Below are 18,381 nucleotides of genomic sequence, written 5' to 3' on the forward strand. Positions count from 1 at the left end.
GTATATGTATACAATTTAACAAATATCAAAACTGTACGAACTAATATTTTATATATATTTCAAACATTTCAAAATGTACCTATGACAAGGGATTAAGAGTTATCCCAGAGCACTCTATAACCAGGAGATGATAACTGTAGATTACTAGTGTAGTAATACACCTTTAATAATATTTTGAGAAATAATAACTTTAAAGTATTTATGAATTGTTGAAAAAATATGGACATGGGGATCCATCATTTTTACCTTGCGTTTATGTCGGAAGTGGCTCTCATCAATTACAGTAAACTCAGTTTGACCACCAACACGCTGTCCTTTGTCTCTGATGAAGGAATCCATTGAATTTTTGCACACATTGCGGAAACACTTAGCCATCCTAGAGAGTGTTCTTGAACTGCCAGCTATGCCATCACTGATCATGTCAACCTGTCTTAGCTGTAGACCCTGGGCGAATCTGAGACAAAATAACTATATTATATAACAATCAAATGACAAATAAATCATTGCATTGGCTAAATTTTCACCAAGAAAAAATCTGAATGACAAAATATTATAATTGTAAAATAAACCACTGCATGACGGGAAGTGTAATAACTGTACACAGTACAGGTTTCTAGAATGAAGGTACAGTGCCAGACATATATATGCATATGCATATATTGCTATTGATAAACATGTTTAATATATGAAATACCTAGATATGAATTTCATCCAGGACACCAAACTGACTCTGGATCTTTCGAATAAGGATCCTGATCTAATGGATTTGGTGCATGGCTTCCCTTTGTGTGGCTGTCTGTTGCAGATCCTGAAGAAATGTTGTAAAAAATATATTATTTTATTTTTAACATAATAGATATAAAACAAAATAAAATGATCATGATGAATTACTTACCATGTAAATTTGTCCTTTATATGAGAATGTGGAACCATTGTCATAGGTCTGCTGCACTTACTGCATCTACTTTTGGCCATGAGTAATTTTTCCTTCATGAGCCATTTGATTAGTTTCAGTGTAGACCTTCTGGTTTTAACCCCATCAATTAACCTAAGGATTTTTGCCCTGAGTGCCATTGCGGAGATCTTCTTACTGGAATATTTTCGCCTAGACTACCTATACGGAAGTGTAAAATTTCCGCTTTTGTTCAGCCAGTCAGTTTAATCCAGTCATCTTCACTAGCTAATCACAGGTGATACTGGGTCTGCGTCATGCGTGCGACCGTATGAAGTGTTTGTTTAGGTTTCGTTAGGAAGGTAAGAGAGTTCCCTGTTCCAAATGACCATGAAAGTTTCTCGTAGACGGACCAAGCAGCAAGAGAAACGCGAAGATTCAGGCAGTAAATGTGAAACCACACATGATAACACCAGTGCAGCCGGCAGAGGTAAGATGGTTAAACGTCGAAGCTAAACGTGCTGTGATGGGAAGTTCGATTCATTGGAGGCGCTTCAGGCTTTCGAACGAGTCAAGCGTTTTAGTACAACGTCTATGTCCAATGTAATCCTCTTAAAAACACGTATAATAGTATAATAAATGTGAAATATAAAAGTGATCGTTACAAAAATCATTACATGAAATTATAAAATGGATTGAATCAGATGATTGATTCATACGTTCAAAAGAACCGGTTCAGTAAAAGGAATCGAACTTTCCAGTTTGACTGTTTGACTTGTCTAAGCACCAGCTATATAGTGTTAGGATGTCTATTTTGTCTGCTTTATTTAGTGATAACGACAGCGTTCCTTGTTTAGGTGTTATTGCATAAAAAAACTTCTAGTGTAACTTCTAGTTAGCTGTAATACCTTAAGTTTCAGCGTTATGTTTATCTCTCCTAAAAATCTGTAATGCCTAGTTATTTTTTTTCTGAATGGTTGCTATTTAACTATCTGTCTAAAATACTAGAAACTGCAAACACAAAACATGTTGTGTTTATGTACAGATTATAGTGGTGTATGATAATATTGAGCTTTATACTTTTTTCTTAGGTGATTCACATTCCCCCACAGCTCAAATTGCTATAGCTGAAGCCAAATCTGAGGTGGAGTTACTGAAGCTGAAGGTAGCATCACAGCAGGAAAAGATTAAAGATCTACTGGAAGAACGTGATTTTCTGAGGACACAATTAACTCAAGGTAAGTTTTTGTCAAAATTCACCGGTACCCCTGATTATATATATATATATATATATGGTTAAGATGGTGGTTAAGATCCTTAGGTCATGTGCCAAAAGGATTTATGTCATGAAACATGACAGTGTAATCAGAATGGCGTGTCATTGATGACTAACAAGACACAAGACTAACAAGTCACATTGTCAGTGTGTCTGTAACTGTGTATGTGTCTTTCTGATGGCTGGTTTTCAAGAGAGTGATTGAAAATGCACAGGGCTGCACTTTTACTGTAAGCCGCATATCAGTTTCAACAGTGCACAATGTATGTGGGGACTAATAGTAGATTAGACAAGATTCACATTCATTGTGATACAGAAATTGTGATACAGAAAAGAAAGACAAGACTGTTTAGTAAAGAGGAAAAAAATCCATAAAATAACAGTAAACACTGTACGTACAGCACTGTGGAATTACAGTCTGTCCACACTTCCTGACGTTCCTGTCTGCAGAAGGTAGACTAAGATTTGTTGAAAATTTAAGGTTCTTATTATATGAGATGAAAATGTTAAAGTGTTCAATTTTGTTTAGTAGTTTGTTGTTGTTGTTGTTGTTGTAGCCAACAAGGCTGAAGAAGAAAAAGAGTAGGGTGGAGTTAAACGGAAGAAAAAATCAATCGTCATAGATTCCAGCTCATTTGATTCTTCAGATTCCTTTGTTGATTCTGACAGTACTGATTGCTCATTTGAAAAGAAAAAGAAGAAAAGACGGGAAAAAAGAAAAGATGAAGCGCAAGAAGGAGAAGAAAGGGCCCATCTTCCAACGTGGTATATGTATTCACCTACACTAATGACTTAGTTCCTGACATATTAATCTAACAATTGTGAGGTCATAGGTACATTTGGAAGAAGAAAGTGAAGCTGCATTTCATGAAAAGAACACCTTGCTAACTGTAAAGCATAACACTACACTGTGTCTCTCACTGTGTGTTTATAACACCCTTTCTAATGAAAGGATTCGTCTGCTTTACGCTGATCCCATTCCTGATATAAATGCCTAAACACAGCTTGTCTAGTAGAGAAGAATTGTCAATAGAACACAGGGTCTCTGGAGCACAGAAATATGAACCTATTGGGACCATGCCTTATGCTAGGCATGAACTAAAGGTTATAAAGTGGGGGCAATGGGGTAGAGTGACTGATTTTTATTGAATAGAAAATACATGGAGGTACCATTTAATGCAAGTAATGCAGTGGTAATAATCTATATAACATAAAAGTTAACATAAATATTTTTTAGGATGACATTTTTTTTTCTTAAAACTCATGTCAGTGTCTCTTGTCTTTTCTTTTGTATAGTTTGTGTCCCTGCTGAGGTGATCCGAAGATATGAAAAAGTGCTGGCCATATATATGAAAGGAAACACAATGGCCAAGTCATTCCAGAAGTACGGGGTAGACCGCAACACAATTGCCCAGACTGCTTCTATTGCAGAGCTATCCCTTGCCGCACCAGAGACATACCGCCAGCTCAATGATGATCGTGGAAAAAAGGAGAAGTTGTTAGACTTCGCTAAAAAGCGCCAAGATGTAATAGCTTCGGACAAAAGCATTGCTGAGAAAATTTCAAATATGAAAGTTGAGGGGAAGTTGCTTCCTATTCAGAAGAAGTAGGCTGACCTATTACGTGGATGTGCTGCTTAGAGAAACCTTTTTCAGTTGCAGCATTTAATTTTAAGTTAATTTAGGTATTTTTGTGTTCTGTGAACATTATTTTGTATATAGAGTGCAAAAATGCTTTATTTTAAAGGTGTATTGAAAAATATGTAAATTGAAGGGTTCTGTTTAATGACCGAAAACATGGTCACAGGTTAAAGCTAAGTAATAAAAAAGGCTTCATTTTTATAATCCTACACTTTTTTGTTTATACTGGGTAGTTATTTGACAGTAATTTGTTTGTGCTGCTTTCTAAAACTCAGGGAAACCCTTCACACTTGCAGCAGGTAATTCAGAGTAAATTTCGACAGTTTTTTTTGTTGAGATACTGTGAGCAGAATTTTATATATACAGGACAACATTTAAAGGTGTTTTGAAGTATTTTCAATGCAGGGTTCTTTGCAGGCTTCTGTTAAATATCAGAAATCATGTTAAAAGGCCAAAGTTGAATAGTAAAAACCGTTTGGTAATTCTACTGTTTATTCTGTTCCTTCTAGGTAGTAATGTATATTGTTTATTGTTTTAACTTTGTGTAATGCTTTCAAATTACATCATTAAACTACCTGAAATGCTTTACTAATTTAGTAGTACTTTTTAATGCTATGCCTTCTACATTCACTAAACAAGTCATAATAAAGGATTGGTAATGTTTAACAGATGTTAGTAATGCTTTACAAAGGCATGATTGGTTTACACTTTATATCAGGTATGTTTGATTCATTGAACAAGTCCTAATAAAGGATTGGTAATGTTTAACAGATGTTAGTAATGCTTTACAAAGGCATGATTGGTTTACACTTTATATCAGGTATGTTTGATTCATTGAACAAGTCATAATAAAGGATTGGTAATGTTTAACAGATGTTAGTAATGCTTTACAAAGGCATGATTGGTTTACACTTTATATCAGGTATGTTTGATTCATTGAACAAGTCCTTATAAAGGATCGGTAATGTTTAACAGATGTTAGTAATGCTTTACAAAGGCATGATTGGTTTACACTTTACATCAGGTATGTTTGATTCATTGAACAAGTCCTAATAAAGGATTGGTAATGTTTAACAGATGTTAGTAATGCTTTACAAAGGCATGATTGGTTTTTATTAAGTTTGAGGGTGTTTTTTATGAAATGTATGTGTATACACTCATTGCTTATATTTGCAATTGTAAATATAGGAGGACTTACAAAAAAAAGTCACATTTGCATTCACGCATATGCATCATGAAATAAAGCTAAAAGAAGAGAGGTTGAAGGTACGTAAATAATTTCATCAAGCTGCCTCATCCAGGCCTGATCGTTATGTGAGAATGGTACGTATGATTCCTTCTTGAATACACGCATAAGAATATGTTACAGGTTAAATTATATTTTTGACCCTTTGCACTGTTTTTACCAGTGAGAGAAATTAAGCTTCTATCTGCTGATCTAAGGTGGTCAACTCCCTGCATTATTGGTTTGGCCCTTTGATTGCTGACCATATGGTCACAAAATAACCCTCCAGGGTGGCAACCATCAAGGAGTGTTGATGTTCGCCATCCTTGCAGGGAGTCGGCACCTCTGTCCTTTTGATAGGGTAATCATCATCCCCCTGTTTAACCCCCTCTTCCTATCACCCTCATCCCCCTTGCATTCCCTTGCTTAACCCCCCTCTTCTTATCACCCTCATCCCCCTCGCTTACCCCCCCTAAAACTCCTTTTCCGCACCTTTATCCTCCTCCCACAACTTCCAGTGTTTATAAGGTTCTCCTAAAATATCCCTAGTCAGACTGGCTGTGATAGACTGACTGCGATCCACTAAGCTGTGCCCACATCTCCTGTGTGTCAATAAAATCAAGTCTACGCTGAAGGTCTCCTGACTTCTGATTCCTGAAAGCTGAATTTCTAACACCAGCAACCTCTGTTTAACGTTGTGTGTAGTAGCTATTTTGACAACATGCCGTCTGAGTAAACGAAAGAAAAACTGTGTACTGTGGACATGCTCAGCACAAGAGGCCCATATGTGGAGTGAAGGTCAAAATCAGAGAGCAAAGGGCACCTTTATCTGCCCTGACACGCCTTCCAGACACACCTTTATGTAACATGTAAGACAAACTTGAGACGACATGCCCAGCTTAGCGCTGCAACAACGGATCTGTCGGATGTAAAGCAATGAAGGAACATCTCAGCAACACGATGGAAAACAGAGAGTGAAAAAACAAGTGCCTGTCCATTACTGACAATGGCTTCTGGATCTGAAGACGATCTCTCCTGTCCTGTGTGCTGGGAAACCTCTGGTGAACTTCTTCTACTGAGTTGCAGTCACAGCGTCTGTAAATCATGTCTGCAGCAGTGCTGGGACACCAAAGGGTCCAGAGAGTGTCCAGTTTGTAGGAGAAAATCTTCAATGAGCATTCCATTTAACTTCTCTTTAAGGAACCTAACAGAAACACTCTGCAGTCAACACGGTCAGGAACTCAAACTTTTCTGCCAGGAGGATCAACAGCCTGTATGTTTGGATTGTTGGGATTCCAAGGAGCACACCAAACACAACATCTGTAGTCTTAAGGAGGTAGTGCAGGAATACAAGGTAGGTTGAAATCACACGTTCACTGAAGGGCTGGAGGGCAACAGCTTTTCATGTTTCATTTTCCCTGCTTTTCTAGTCTACTGTAGCTCATTAGCGCTTTGTTTATAACCTGATAGAGACAGTTAGACTAGGAAAAACACAGCGGTGATATAGTTCTGTGGAAAAGAACGTTCAGCAGTTGACACAATGCCCATAGATTCAGCTTCTTTACACCAAATTGTGACCATCCATACATCACAGTACAAATCGAGACTTATCAGACACATCTTTCCGATCTTCAGTTGTCCACTCACTGTCCAATCAACTAGCCTCAGTTTTCAGTTTGTGGCTGACAGAAGTGGACAGTGTGCAAAATACCCCCTGGTATTCAAGGGATCCCATGTCAGTTGGCTTCTCCAGGGTTGCTGAGTGGCTGATTCACTCAACATAGCGGAGTTGATTAATTTATCAGTTGTTCTTCTGTAGAGTCTCTGTTGTAGATCGGTTCTGCGCTCTTCCTCATCTCCTCTTCTGTCCATGTGAGAAATGAGGAACAGTCACTTTTCTCTCCCCCCCCCCCGAGAATTTTGATCCAAGAGGACCCCCTGTGTGTTGTACCCTGGAAGTGGACATATTTTCCTGATCACCGTTGCTATAAAGAGTGACTGAGTTACTGTAGACTTTCTATCAGCATGAAGAAGTCTGGCCATTCTCAACTGACCTCTCTCATCAACAAAGCCACTGACCTGCCACTTTTGATTTTCGCACCATTCCGTGAAACTCTAGAAATGTGATATTATCAGGAGCTCAACAGTTTCTGAAATATTCAAAACATCTCTGTCTGGCACCAACAACCACATCTCACTGAAAACCACACTCCTCATTCCAATGTTTGATGTGAACATTAACTGAAGCTCTTGACCCATTTTATGCACTATACTGCTGCCACATGATGGGCTAAATGCATAACTGCATGACTGAGCAGGTACAGGCGTTCCTAATATAATGTACATATTTTGTTAATGTATTTGTTTCAGAATGAATTGAGTGCTGAATTGAAGTTCCTAAAGTCGAAACAGAGGACTGTTCAAGAAAGTAAACTGAACTGGGAACAAACTGCTGAACATATAAAGGTCAGAATGAAGAACCACAGCCATTCTAAGTTTCACGTCATTGCATGTTCATCATATGTTCATTTGAGTTACTCTCTATTTCCAGTCTCAGGCCCAGGACACAGAGAGGCAGATTAAGGAGGAGTATGAGAAGCTCCACCAGTTTCTACGAGATGAAGAGGCAGCCCGGATAGAAGCTCTGAGGATGGAAGAGCGGCAGAAGAGTCAGATGATGAAGGAGAAGATTGAAAAGATGAGCAGAGAGATGGAAGCACTTGCAGCCACAATCAGAGCCATAGAAGAGCAGATGGAGGCTGAAGACGTCTCCTTCATACAAGTGAGGACAGTTTAGTCAGAGTTTGCACTGAATGGGAGAAAGTAATGCTTCTTTTGTTCTTTTCTGTAAGAGGAAATACATTTTAAAATCATGCCTTCTCTGATGTTACTCATTGTTTTACAGAACTACAAGGCCACACTGGAAAGGTGAGTGGTGTGTCTTCTATCTCTTTGGTTTCTGTGGGTCTAAACCCAAAGCTATAGCAGAACTAAGCCCTGAATGTTCTCTCAGAGCCCAGTGTAAACTGCAGCATGCAGAGAAGCCTTCAGTAGACCTGCTTCATGTGGCGAAATACCTGAGCAACCTGAAGTACAAAGCCTGGAAGAAGATGAAGGAGATTGTTCAATTTTGTAAGTTCTTCATTTTCCGGCTTGTATTGTTCCTTCTTTTTTTGTTTTGCCCTAATTTTTGTATTTGATTGTGTGTATAACAATGTGAACAAATAGGAACATGGCAACATGGCTAATAAGGTTCTACAGAATTTGCTCCTATAGTGATTGATATCTGTAAATCAAAAGCGTTCTCTAAATCAGAACTAAGATATCTGATTGGTTACAACACAAAGGAAAGTGAAGGATCAAGAGCTCTAAATTCTCATATTTGGTATTTTGGTAAATTATTTAACAAAACCACGTACACTGTATTGCCAAAAGTATTCGGTCGGCTAGCTTCACACACACACATGAACTTGAGTGAGATCCCATTCTTAATCCATAGGGTTTAATATGATGTCGGCCCACCCTTTGCAGCTATAACAGCTTCAATTCTGGGAAGGCTTTCCACAAGGGTTAGGAGTGTGTTTATGGGAATTTCTGACCGTTCTTCCAGAAGCGCATTTGTGAGGTCAGACACTGATGTTGGACGAGAAGGCCTGGCTCACAGTCTCCACTCTAATTCATCCCAAAGGTGTTCTATGGGGTTGAGGTCAGGACTCTGTGCAGGCCAGTCAAGTTCTTCCACACCAAACTGGCTCATCCAAGTTGGGAGCGTGAAATTGTCCAAAATCTCTTGGTGCTGAAGCTTTAAGAGTTCCTTTCACTGGCACTAAGGGGCCGAGCCCAACTCCTGAAAAACAGCTCCTGAAAAACCCTAGTTGTAGTTTTGGAAACTTGGTGAATTCCAGAATTCCATCTTCTGCAAATTGAAATGTTCATTTCTTTAACTGCCCTCCACACTTTGTGTTTGGGTAAAGTAAACACGTGTTGACTACAGCTCTGATTATTTTAAACTTCTTATTTATTGTGTTGCAGTGCATAGGGAAATATTCAGACATGTTGATGTTGATTTTTAATAGCCTGTAGCTTGGTTTTAATTCAAAGTTACAGTATATCCGGAAAGTTGGTAAAGGAAAACCAGATTAATGAGTGTTTCAACAACTGCTGTTAGTCGCAAATTCCCAAAGATGATATCACAATCTTTCACCATACGAGACAAGAGTCTTGTCATACTTGGTAGAGCAGTTTTACAGTCCTGTCAGCTGAATGCGGCTGCAGCCCTAACAGTTCAAAGACACCATCAGGCATGGAGGCCTCAGTAGCCTTTTTAATGAGGGCTGAAGTCAGTACCACTTTGCTGTCATCCACCAAACTCCTTAGAACATCAGTCCAGATGTAGCGTTGATGATCTGAGGTTTTTATTAGATTGGGCAGAAACACACACTTTTTATTCCCACTGGACTGTCACGTATTTGAATGCTATAACGTATTGTATCCATCACAGTTTTCCACATTTGTTTTTTATCGAAAGGGCAACTTTTACAACGGATTCAAGTGTAAAAACGAGAGAGGGGCTCCTATTACAAAAGTTGTTTATTAATGTTGGCAAATGTGGTAACTAGCTGGCTGAATTCATGTCAGTTTTGTAAATGTATGTGTGCCTGACGCATGTTCCTTTCTTTTGTAGCTCCTGTAACTCTGGACCCCAACACTGCTCATCCTAAACTCATCCTGTCTGATGAACTGACCACTGTGAGGCTCGGTAGTGAGAAACAGCAGCTTCTAGATAATCCAGAGAGATTTGATTATCAGCATTTTGTCCTGGGATCGGTGGGCTTTAACTCAGGGACTCACAGCTGGGATGTTGAAGTGGGTGACAGTAAATTCTGGGGTCTGGGTGTGATCACAGAATCTGCTAACAGGAAAGGAAACGTGGACTCCAGGAGAGGAATGTGGGGGATGTTGTTGCACACAGGCAAATACGCGGCAGGTTCTTCACCAAACCTTAGTCCCCTCCCAATACAGCATAAACCCCAGAGGATCACAGTGCAGCTGGACTGGAAGAAAGGAAAACTGTCCTTCACTGATTCGCTCACTAACACACTCTTAGTCACTTTCAAACACAAATTCACTGAGAAAGTCTTTCCGTTTGTCTATGTTCATGATATCGACTCTCCTCTTCAGATTTTACCTGCTCAGTCCTCTGTATTACTGGAGCAGCACAAGTAAAGATGCTACTGCATCTGAAGATTATATGAATGAAGATTATATGCATCTGAAGATTATATATATATATATTTCATTAGAAAAAAGTCATATTCATATTCATACTCTGGAGAGCACCCCAGAGTCAACCCTGCCAATCGTGCCTCCTGGTACTCCAGAGAGCACCCCAGAGTCACCTGGTGTCCCACAGTACTGGGCAGCCAGCATAGACACTTTTAAAAAGGGGCTCTTTCTGGTGTGATAGAGAGGAGGACGCTGACTTTGCCGCCACACACCAGAAAGAGCACAGTGTGGGACCAGGAGAGAAAGAAGGGACTCCTTAAAGTAAGGCTGTACTAGTCCTATTTACTAGTTATTTTTTCATTTAGATACATGTAAATACAGTACTTTGGAGTTTGTGTGTGTCTCTGAGCTCTCATTGGGTTTCCCAGTCAGCGTGCATTGGCCCCTTCCCTGTTTCTATATTAAACATTGCCATGATGCGCTCACAATTTGACCCAGTTGACTTAGAAAATTAAGAAAATGAACTTAAATGGGTAATGACTCTAGAGGGCGTTTCACTTTGTCTAATACACAAAACATCTGACAGGACAACAAACCGCCTGTTTCAACCTCCGGTTGAACAAGCCCTTGTCCACTTGGCCTCATTTCCCCTCAGGGGAATCCCTGGCACCATCTTAAGGTCAGTCCCATCGCTCTATGAGCTCAAGTGAAGGGTGTTAGATGAGCCTTAGCAGAAGCGAGGAATCAAGTGGCCACCAAGCAGCAGGAGAACTTACAGAGCGTACAGGTTAAAGTGTTGTTGTGTAAGCCAGTGGAGACACTGTAGGTCAGGGGTGTCCAGTCTTATCTGCTAAGGGCTGATGACGCTACAATGTGTTGATTGATTGATGATATGGTTTCTACTTCTGTCTGAATTTCACGTCAGTATGGCGCGGTATATACGCTAAGGTCTTCTGTTTGACCTTGGACAGAGTCTATCATCTACTGACACTCAGGCCTTTGGGACAACGTTGCCTTCCACCACGCAGAAAAATAAAACATTACTCTTATTTGTTTATAGTATTTTGGATTGCACTGACCTAAAATGCATTTCTGAAAAAAACTCTGTAATATTATTAAACATTTCAGCCTTATTTACAGCAGAGTGTGAGCAGATAGAACAGCACAGAACAGTTGTTATTTTTCTGATTGTGTGAAGTTGCATGTTTAGAAAAGTTTGCTTTGTTGTTGTTTCTTCGGTTTTTGACCCTTTGCACTGTTTTCACCAGCAACCTCTGTTTAACATTGTGTGTAGTAGCTATTTTGACAACATGCCGTCTGAGTAAGCGAAAGAAAAACTGTGTACTGTGGACTTGATCAGCACAAGAGGCCCATATGTGGAGTGAAGGTCAAAATCAGACAGCAAAACGGCACCTGTATCTGCCCTGACACGCCTTCCAGACACACCTTTATGTAACATATAAGACAAACATGAGACGACATGCCCAGCTTAGCGCTGCAACAACGGATCTGTCGGATGTAAAGCAATGAAGGAACATCTCAGCAACACGACGGAAAACAGAGAGTGAAAAAACAAGTGCCTGTCCATTACTGACAATGGCTTCTGGATCTGAAGACGATCTCTCCTGTCCTGTGTGCTGGGAAACCTCTGGTGAACTTCTTCTACTGAGTTGCAGTCACAGCGTCTGTAAATCATGTCTGCAGCAGTGCTGGGACACCAAAGGGTCCAGAGAGTGTCCAGTTTGTAGGAGAAAATCTTCAATGAGCATTCCATTTAACTTCTCTTTAAGGAACCTAACAGAAACACTCTGCAGTCAACACGGTCAGGAACTCAAACTTTTCTGCCAGGAGGATCAACAGCCTGTATGTGTGGATTGTTGGGATTCCAAGGAGCACACCAAACACAACATCTGTAGTCTTAAGGAGGTAGTGCAGGAATACAAGGTAGGTTGAAATTACACGTTCACTGAAGGGCTGGAGGGCAACAGCTTTTCATGTTTCATTTTCCCTGCTTTTCTAGTCTACTGTAGCTCATTAGTGCTTTGTTTATAACCTGATAGAGACAGTTAGACTAGGAAAAACACAGCGGTGATATAGTTCTGTGGAAAAGAACGTTCAGCAGTTGACACAATGCCCATAGATTCAGCTTCTTTACACCAAATTGTGACCATCCATACATCACAGTACAAATCGAGACTTATCAGACACATTCTGATCTTCAGTTGTCCACTCACTGTCCACTCAACTAGCCTCAGTTTTCAGTTTGTGGCTGACAGAAGTGGACAGTGTGCAAAATACCCCCTGGTATTCTGAGCTCTTCCTCATCTCCTCTTCTGTCCATGTGAGAAATGAGGAACAGTCACTTTTCTCTCCAAACTCTTGGGAAACTGGGTGAGTTTTCAGATTGATAAACATGCTACATGTTTTAGAAAAGTATCCATGGCGTAGTGACAGTTGCTAGGCTGCGAAGACCCAACTGGGTGAACCAGTCTGCTACAGTTCCACCCTGAGGCAGAGCCGAGCTGCAGCTCTAGTTAGTTAAGAATTCCAAAGACAGAAGCTGATTGTAGGTGAAGCAGGTAAACAGTGAGCTTTCCCTGAATTTGTATTTGAGCTTGTTATAATATGTTCCCCCCAGAATTTTGTATCCAAGAGGACCCCCTGTGTTTTGTACCTTGGAAGTGGACATATTTTCCTGATCACCATTCCTGTAAAAAGTGACAGAATTACTGTAGAATTTCTAGAATCAGCTTGAAGAAGTCTGGCCATTCTCCACTGACCTCTCTCATCAACAAAGCCACTGACCTGCTGCTTTTGATTTTCACACCATTCTGTGAAACTCTAGAAATGTGATATTATCAGGAGCTCAACAGTTTCTGAAATATTCAAAACATCTCTGTCTGGCACAAACAACCACATCACACTGAAAACCACACTCTTTCCTCATTCCAATGTTTGATGTGAACATTAACTGAACCTCTTGACCCATTTTATGCACTATACTGCTGCCACATGATGGGCTAAATGGATAACTGCATGACTGAGCAGGTACAGGCGTTCCTAATATAATGTACATATTTTGTTAATGTATTTGTTTCAGAAAGAATTCAGTGCTGAATTGAAGTTCCTAAAGTCGAAACAGAAGAAAGTAAACTGAACTGGGAACAAACTGCTGAACATATAAAGGTCAGAATGAAGAACCACAGCCATTCTAAGTTTCACGTCATTGCATGTTCATCATATGTTCATTTGAGTTACTCTCTATTTCCAGTCTCAGGCCCAGGACACAGAGAGGCAGATTAAGGAGGAGTTTGAGAAGCTCCACCAGTTTGTACGAGATGAAGAGGCAGCCCGGATAGAAGCTCTGAGGATGGAAGAGCGGCAGAAGAGTCAGATGATGAAGGAGAAGATTGAAAAGATGAGCAGAGAGATGGAAGCACTTTCAGACACTATCAGAGCCGTAGAAGAGGAGATGGAGGCTGAAGACGTCTCATTCATACAAGTGAGGACAGTTTAGTCCGTTTGTACAGGACATGTCATGCTTAAAATATATAAATATGCATTAACTGATTTCACCCTTGCTGGTTTACAGAACTACAAGGCCACAAAGGAAAGGTGAGTTGTGTTTCTCTCTCTTTTCTTTGGTCCTGAATTCAAAGCTTCAGCAGAACTAAGTCCTGAACATTCTTCCAGAGCCCAGCACAAACTGCAGGATCCAGAGGAGCTTTCAGTAGAGCTGCTCAATGTGGCAAAACACCTGAGAAACCTGAAGTTCAGAGTCTGGCAGAAGATGCAAGAGATTGTCCAGTTTAGTAAGTTATTTTTTATTTTCTTACAAAAATACCTTTAATAAAGTTACACTATGTATGATTTGGGGATCTGAAGGCCTCTTTGGTGGAGATACGTGCAACATGGAGAAGATGGTGAAGCGTGTGGCTGGTGGTCACAGTACCACTGAGTACAGTGCTGTATATGTGCCTTTCTAAGGGCACCATGGTGGAATCACGGCTCCCGTGTCTTAAAGCAAATCTTTGTTTTTCTGTTTTTTTCCGTAGCTCCTATAACTCTGGACCCCAACACGGCTCATCCTAAAGTCATCCTGTCTGACGAACTGACCACTGTGAGACTTGGGAATGAGAGACAACAGCTTCCAGATAATCCAGAGAGATTCGATCATCAGCGTTTTGTCCTGGGATCGGTGGGCTTTAACTCAGGGGAACACTCCTGGGATGTTGAAGTGGGAGACAGTAAATTCTGGGGTCTGGGTGTGATCATAGAGTCTGCTAGTAGGAAAGCAAACGTGGACTCCAGGGATGGAATGTGGGGGATGTTGTTTTATAACGGTGTATATGCAGCAGGGTCTTTAATAGGAAAACGCACCAACCTCCCAATACAACACAAAGTCCAGAGGATCACAGTGCAGCTGGACTGGAACAAAGGAAAACTGTCCTTCACTGACTCTCTCACTAACACACACTTATACACTGTGAAACAAAGAATCACCGAGAAAGTCTTTCCGTTGTTCTATGTTGATGAAACTCATCCTCTGTTCAAGATTTTACCTGTTCGGTCCTCGGTATTACTGGAGCAGCACAAGTAAATTCATATTTACTTATCCTATTTACACATATATATGATTTATATTTATTATTACGCATTTTTTACTAGGGTCGCTCCACTGATTACGAATTTATTACGGCTGATTAATCGCAGTTTAATTGAGGCTGACACTGTGTGGGCTAAATGAACAGGTTGGACCCCCTTTTGCCTTCAGAACTGTCTTAATTCGTCATGCCACACTTTCAACAAGGTGTTGGAAATGTTCCTCAGAGATTCCATCCATCCATCCATCCATCCATCCATCATCTTCCGCTTCTCCGGGGTTCGGGTCGCGGGGGCAGCATCCTGAGCAATGAGGCCCAGACCTCCCTTTCCCCAGCCACTTCCACTAGCTCCCTGGGAGGGATTCTGAGGCGCTCCCAGGCCAGCTGGGCGATATAGTCTTCACCGGGGTCTCCACCCGGGTGGACTTGCCTGTGACATCTCCCAAGGGAGGCGTCCAGGAGGCATCCTAACAAGATGCCCGAACCACCTCAACTGGCTCCTCTCGACGTGGAGAAGCAGCGGCTCTACTTTGAGTCCCTCCTGGATGACCGAACTTCTCACCCTATCTCTAAGGGAGAGTCCAGACACCCTGCGGAGGAAACTCATTTCGGCCGCTTGTATTCGGGATCTCGTTCTTTCGGTCATTACCCAAAGCTCATGACCATAGGTGAGGGTGGGAACGTAGATCGACCGGTAAATCGAGAGCCTTGCCTTATGGCTCAGCTCTTTCTTTACCACAACAGACCGGTAAAGAGCCCGCATCACTGCTGACCCAGCACCAATCCGCCTGTCAATCTCCCGCTCCCTTGTACCATCACTCGTGAACAAGACCCCGAGATACTTAAACTCCTCCACTTGAGGCAAGAGCTCATCCCCGACCCAGAGAGGGTCCTCAGAGATTTTGGTTGGTTATTTGAGTTCCTGTTGCCTTTCTATCATCTAGAACCAGTCTGCCCATTCTCCTCTGACCTCTCACATCAACAAGGCATTTTCATCCACACAACTGACCGCTCACTGGATGTTTCCTCTTTTTCTGACCGTTCTCTGTAAACCCTAGAGATGGTTGAGCGTGAAAATCCCAGCAGATCAGCAGTTTCTGAAATACTCAGACCAGCCCGTCTGGCACCAACAACCACGCCACGTTCAAAGCCCCTTAAATCCCCTTTCTTCCCCGTTCTGATGCTCGGTCTGCACTTCAGCAAGGTCTTGACCACCTCTACAGGCCTAAATGCAGTGAGCTGCGGCCGTGTGATTGGCTGATTAGCTATTTGTGTTAACAAGCAACTGAACAGGTGTACCTAATAAAGTGGCCGGTGAGTGTATGTATACAAAATTTTGAACACATCCTGCTCAGATTACACTTGTTGTTGATTTTCACAGAACTTTAAGATGACATATTTCTACTTATTTTCAAGTACAGTCATTATTTATTTGCTAAATGTAGTATATTTTTTTCCTTTGAAGAATGCTTTTAGTTCTGAAGGCTTTATAGACCATCTCGCAGCATATTTTGAGTTTCTTGATGTAGTTCATGGTTGATTTTGATGTTTGTTTTGCATAATCATCGTAGAATATCCAACATCATGTTTAACAGTTGGCACTGTGTTCCTTTCATCAAATACCGCTCCTCTTTTTCTCCAGCAATGCCTTTGGTGATTGTAGCCAAAGAGTTAAAATGTAGTTTTATTTGTTCGATTAATCCCGTGACCCAGAAGGAGAAGCGGCTTAGAAGATGTCTGTGTGTGTGTGTCTGATTAAAGAATGTGATTCCAAAGCCCTCTGGCTGATCTAGATGTTTCTTGTACTTCAGACACTGAGTTTTGTGACGAGGTCTCAGGTAAGGATTCCTTCTGATGACTCTTCCATGCAGATCTTGTTTGTGCAACAACACCACACTGTGAACTGGATTTCTGTGCTGGATCATCACAATGAGAGAGAAACATCAAATTAGATGCCTGTTCATGGACCCCAGAGGATTAGACTGGCATGCTGGAGGTCCACATTTGTGAGAAAATAGGACATAAACATTGAATGGAGTCTGGAAAGTACGGTTCAGTGCAGAACAAAACAAGGTCAATTTGTGTGAAGTATTAAATTATTGTTATTGAAGTATTGTTTGAAGGATTTTTATGTTATTGTTTATTTTTAATAACATGTTTTACATGCAGAAATACAGCTTTAGTAATAAACAGGAGAAGCTAACATCCACCTTCCCGCATAGCGTGAGGACAGCGCAGTGTGGAAAGATTAAAAAATGTTTGAGATGCTTTTTAACTATTTAAGCTTATTATTGACCAGTTGATTATTTGATTATATCATATTATTATTTTTTTAATTATATTTATTTATGCTGGAGTGAATATAGTCCACATGGTAATGGATGATGGGCCAGTTCGGATCAGTTTCGGGTAGACATTTGTTGTACTCAAGTCAGTTTTGGACTCACATTTAGCAAGCTTTTTTGGTCATTAGTGATCCTTAGTCTAGCGTTAAACTGTAATGTGTTAATGCATTTATGCTTAGAAAGACTGATTTATTGGGGGTAGGGAGTGTGGAAGAGTCACAGTGATTGTTTAGAGCAGGGGGTGGCAACACGTGGCTCTTTTACTGTCCTGTTGTGGCTCCACAGCTGAATCAGATCAGTAGGTAATAATAAAATAATCCTCCTCTACAGTAAAATAAAGCTCTGCTGATCCTTCAACACAGTTTAACAGTAAATGGTCTTAAACGCTGGAGTTAATGTAGAACTGCTGATTCACCCTTTAACCCTGAAGATCAGCGCAGACGGCTGGTCACCATAGCAACACAGACAACAGTCTCGTCCAGCTGGTAGCTACGAAACAGCAAAGAGAAAGATTTAAGACGGACATCGATGATTTGGAGACGAATGGACTGATTAGTGTTTATAGTCACTCCAGCTGATCCGTTTAGTGCAGTGACTTGCTTGTTTGAATTTTTTCATTCCACCTTAAATGGAGCAGCAGTTGCATTCTGATGCCTTGGGCATCATTTAAAGTGGAGTGGGAACATTCATACAAGAAGCTTTCGAATGAGAAGCAACTTCAGCCTCATAAAAAATTCTAAGATTGAGAGATACTGAGATATTTTACAAGAAAAATTTCTACTTTTCAGAGCAAGTTTCCTGCTGGAGATGCGAGAAAAGCATCTATAGCTGAGCTTAAAGCAGAGCAGAGCAAGTCTGAATTTTCATTTATATTATATTTTTAGTCTACGCTTATGCATTAGCACATATTAAGACATGTTTTCAGCCAAGGTGGTAAAAACAATACCTCAGTAAAACTGACATAAAATGTTGTGGCTCCCAAGGTGGTTCGATTTTTGTTGAAAGGACAAAACGGCTCTTCTTAACATTTGGTTTACTGACCTCTGGTCTAGACAAAAGTCCAGGGCTGAATTTAGTTTCTTGTCCTGTGGAGAGTAGTGTAAACATTTTTGGCTGCCATGGAAAAGGCTGTGCAACCCCTTAAAACACAGTCTCTCTTCGCAAGAGTGTTTG

General features: G+C 40.7%; 2 protein-coding genes across 2 annotated transcripts; both read left to right on the plus strand.

Moving 5' to 3' along the window:
- The first annotated feature begins 1,282 nt into the window (after positions 1–1,282).
- On the plus strand, positions 1,283–11,308 carry LOC108414166 (zinc-binding protein A33-like). Its single transcript, XM_037537189.1, has 8 exons — positions 1,283–1,382; positions 1,984–2,130; positions 3,465–3,694; positions 7,404–7,499; positions 7,585–7,815; positions 7,939–7,961; positions 8,047–8,165; positions 9,718–11,308. The coding sequence occupies exons 1-8, from the start codon at positions 1,283–1,285 to the stop codon at positions 10,257–10,259; spliced, it is 1,488 nt and encodes a 495-aa protein (XP_037393086.1). The 3' UTR covers positions 10,260–11,308.
- Positions 11,309–11,401: 93 nt separating this feature from the next.
- LOC108414167 (tripartite motif-containing protein 35-like) lies at positions 11,402–15,092 on the plus strand. The gene is made up of 6 exons (XM_037536775.1): positions 11,402–12,203; positions 13,360–13,445; positions 13,531–13,761; positions 13,852–13,874; positions 13,953–14,071; positions 14,315–15,092. The coding sequence occupies exons 3-6, from the start codon at positions 13,630–13,632 to the stop codon at positions 14,857–14,859; spliced, it is 819 nt and encodes a 272-aa protein (XP_037392672.1). The 5' UTR covers positions 11,402–12,203; positions 13,360–13,445; positions 13,531–13,629; the 3' UTR covers positions 14,860–15,092.
- Positions 15,093–18,381: the final 3,289 nt, after the last annotated feature.

Source organism: Pygocentrus nattereri, chromosome 3 (assembly GCF_015220715.1).
Source record: "Pygocentrus nattereri isolate fPygNat1 chromosome 3, fPygNat1.pri, whole genome shotgun sequence".
In the NCBI taxonomy this organism is placed as follows: domain Eukaryota; kingdom Metazoa; phylum Chordata; class Actinopteri; order Characiformes; family Serrasalmidae; genus Pygocentrus; species Pygocentrus nattereri.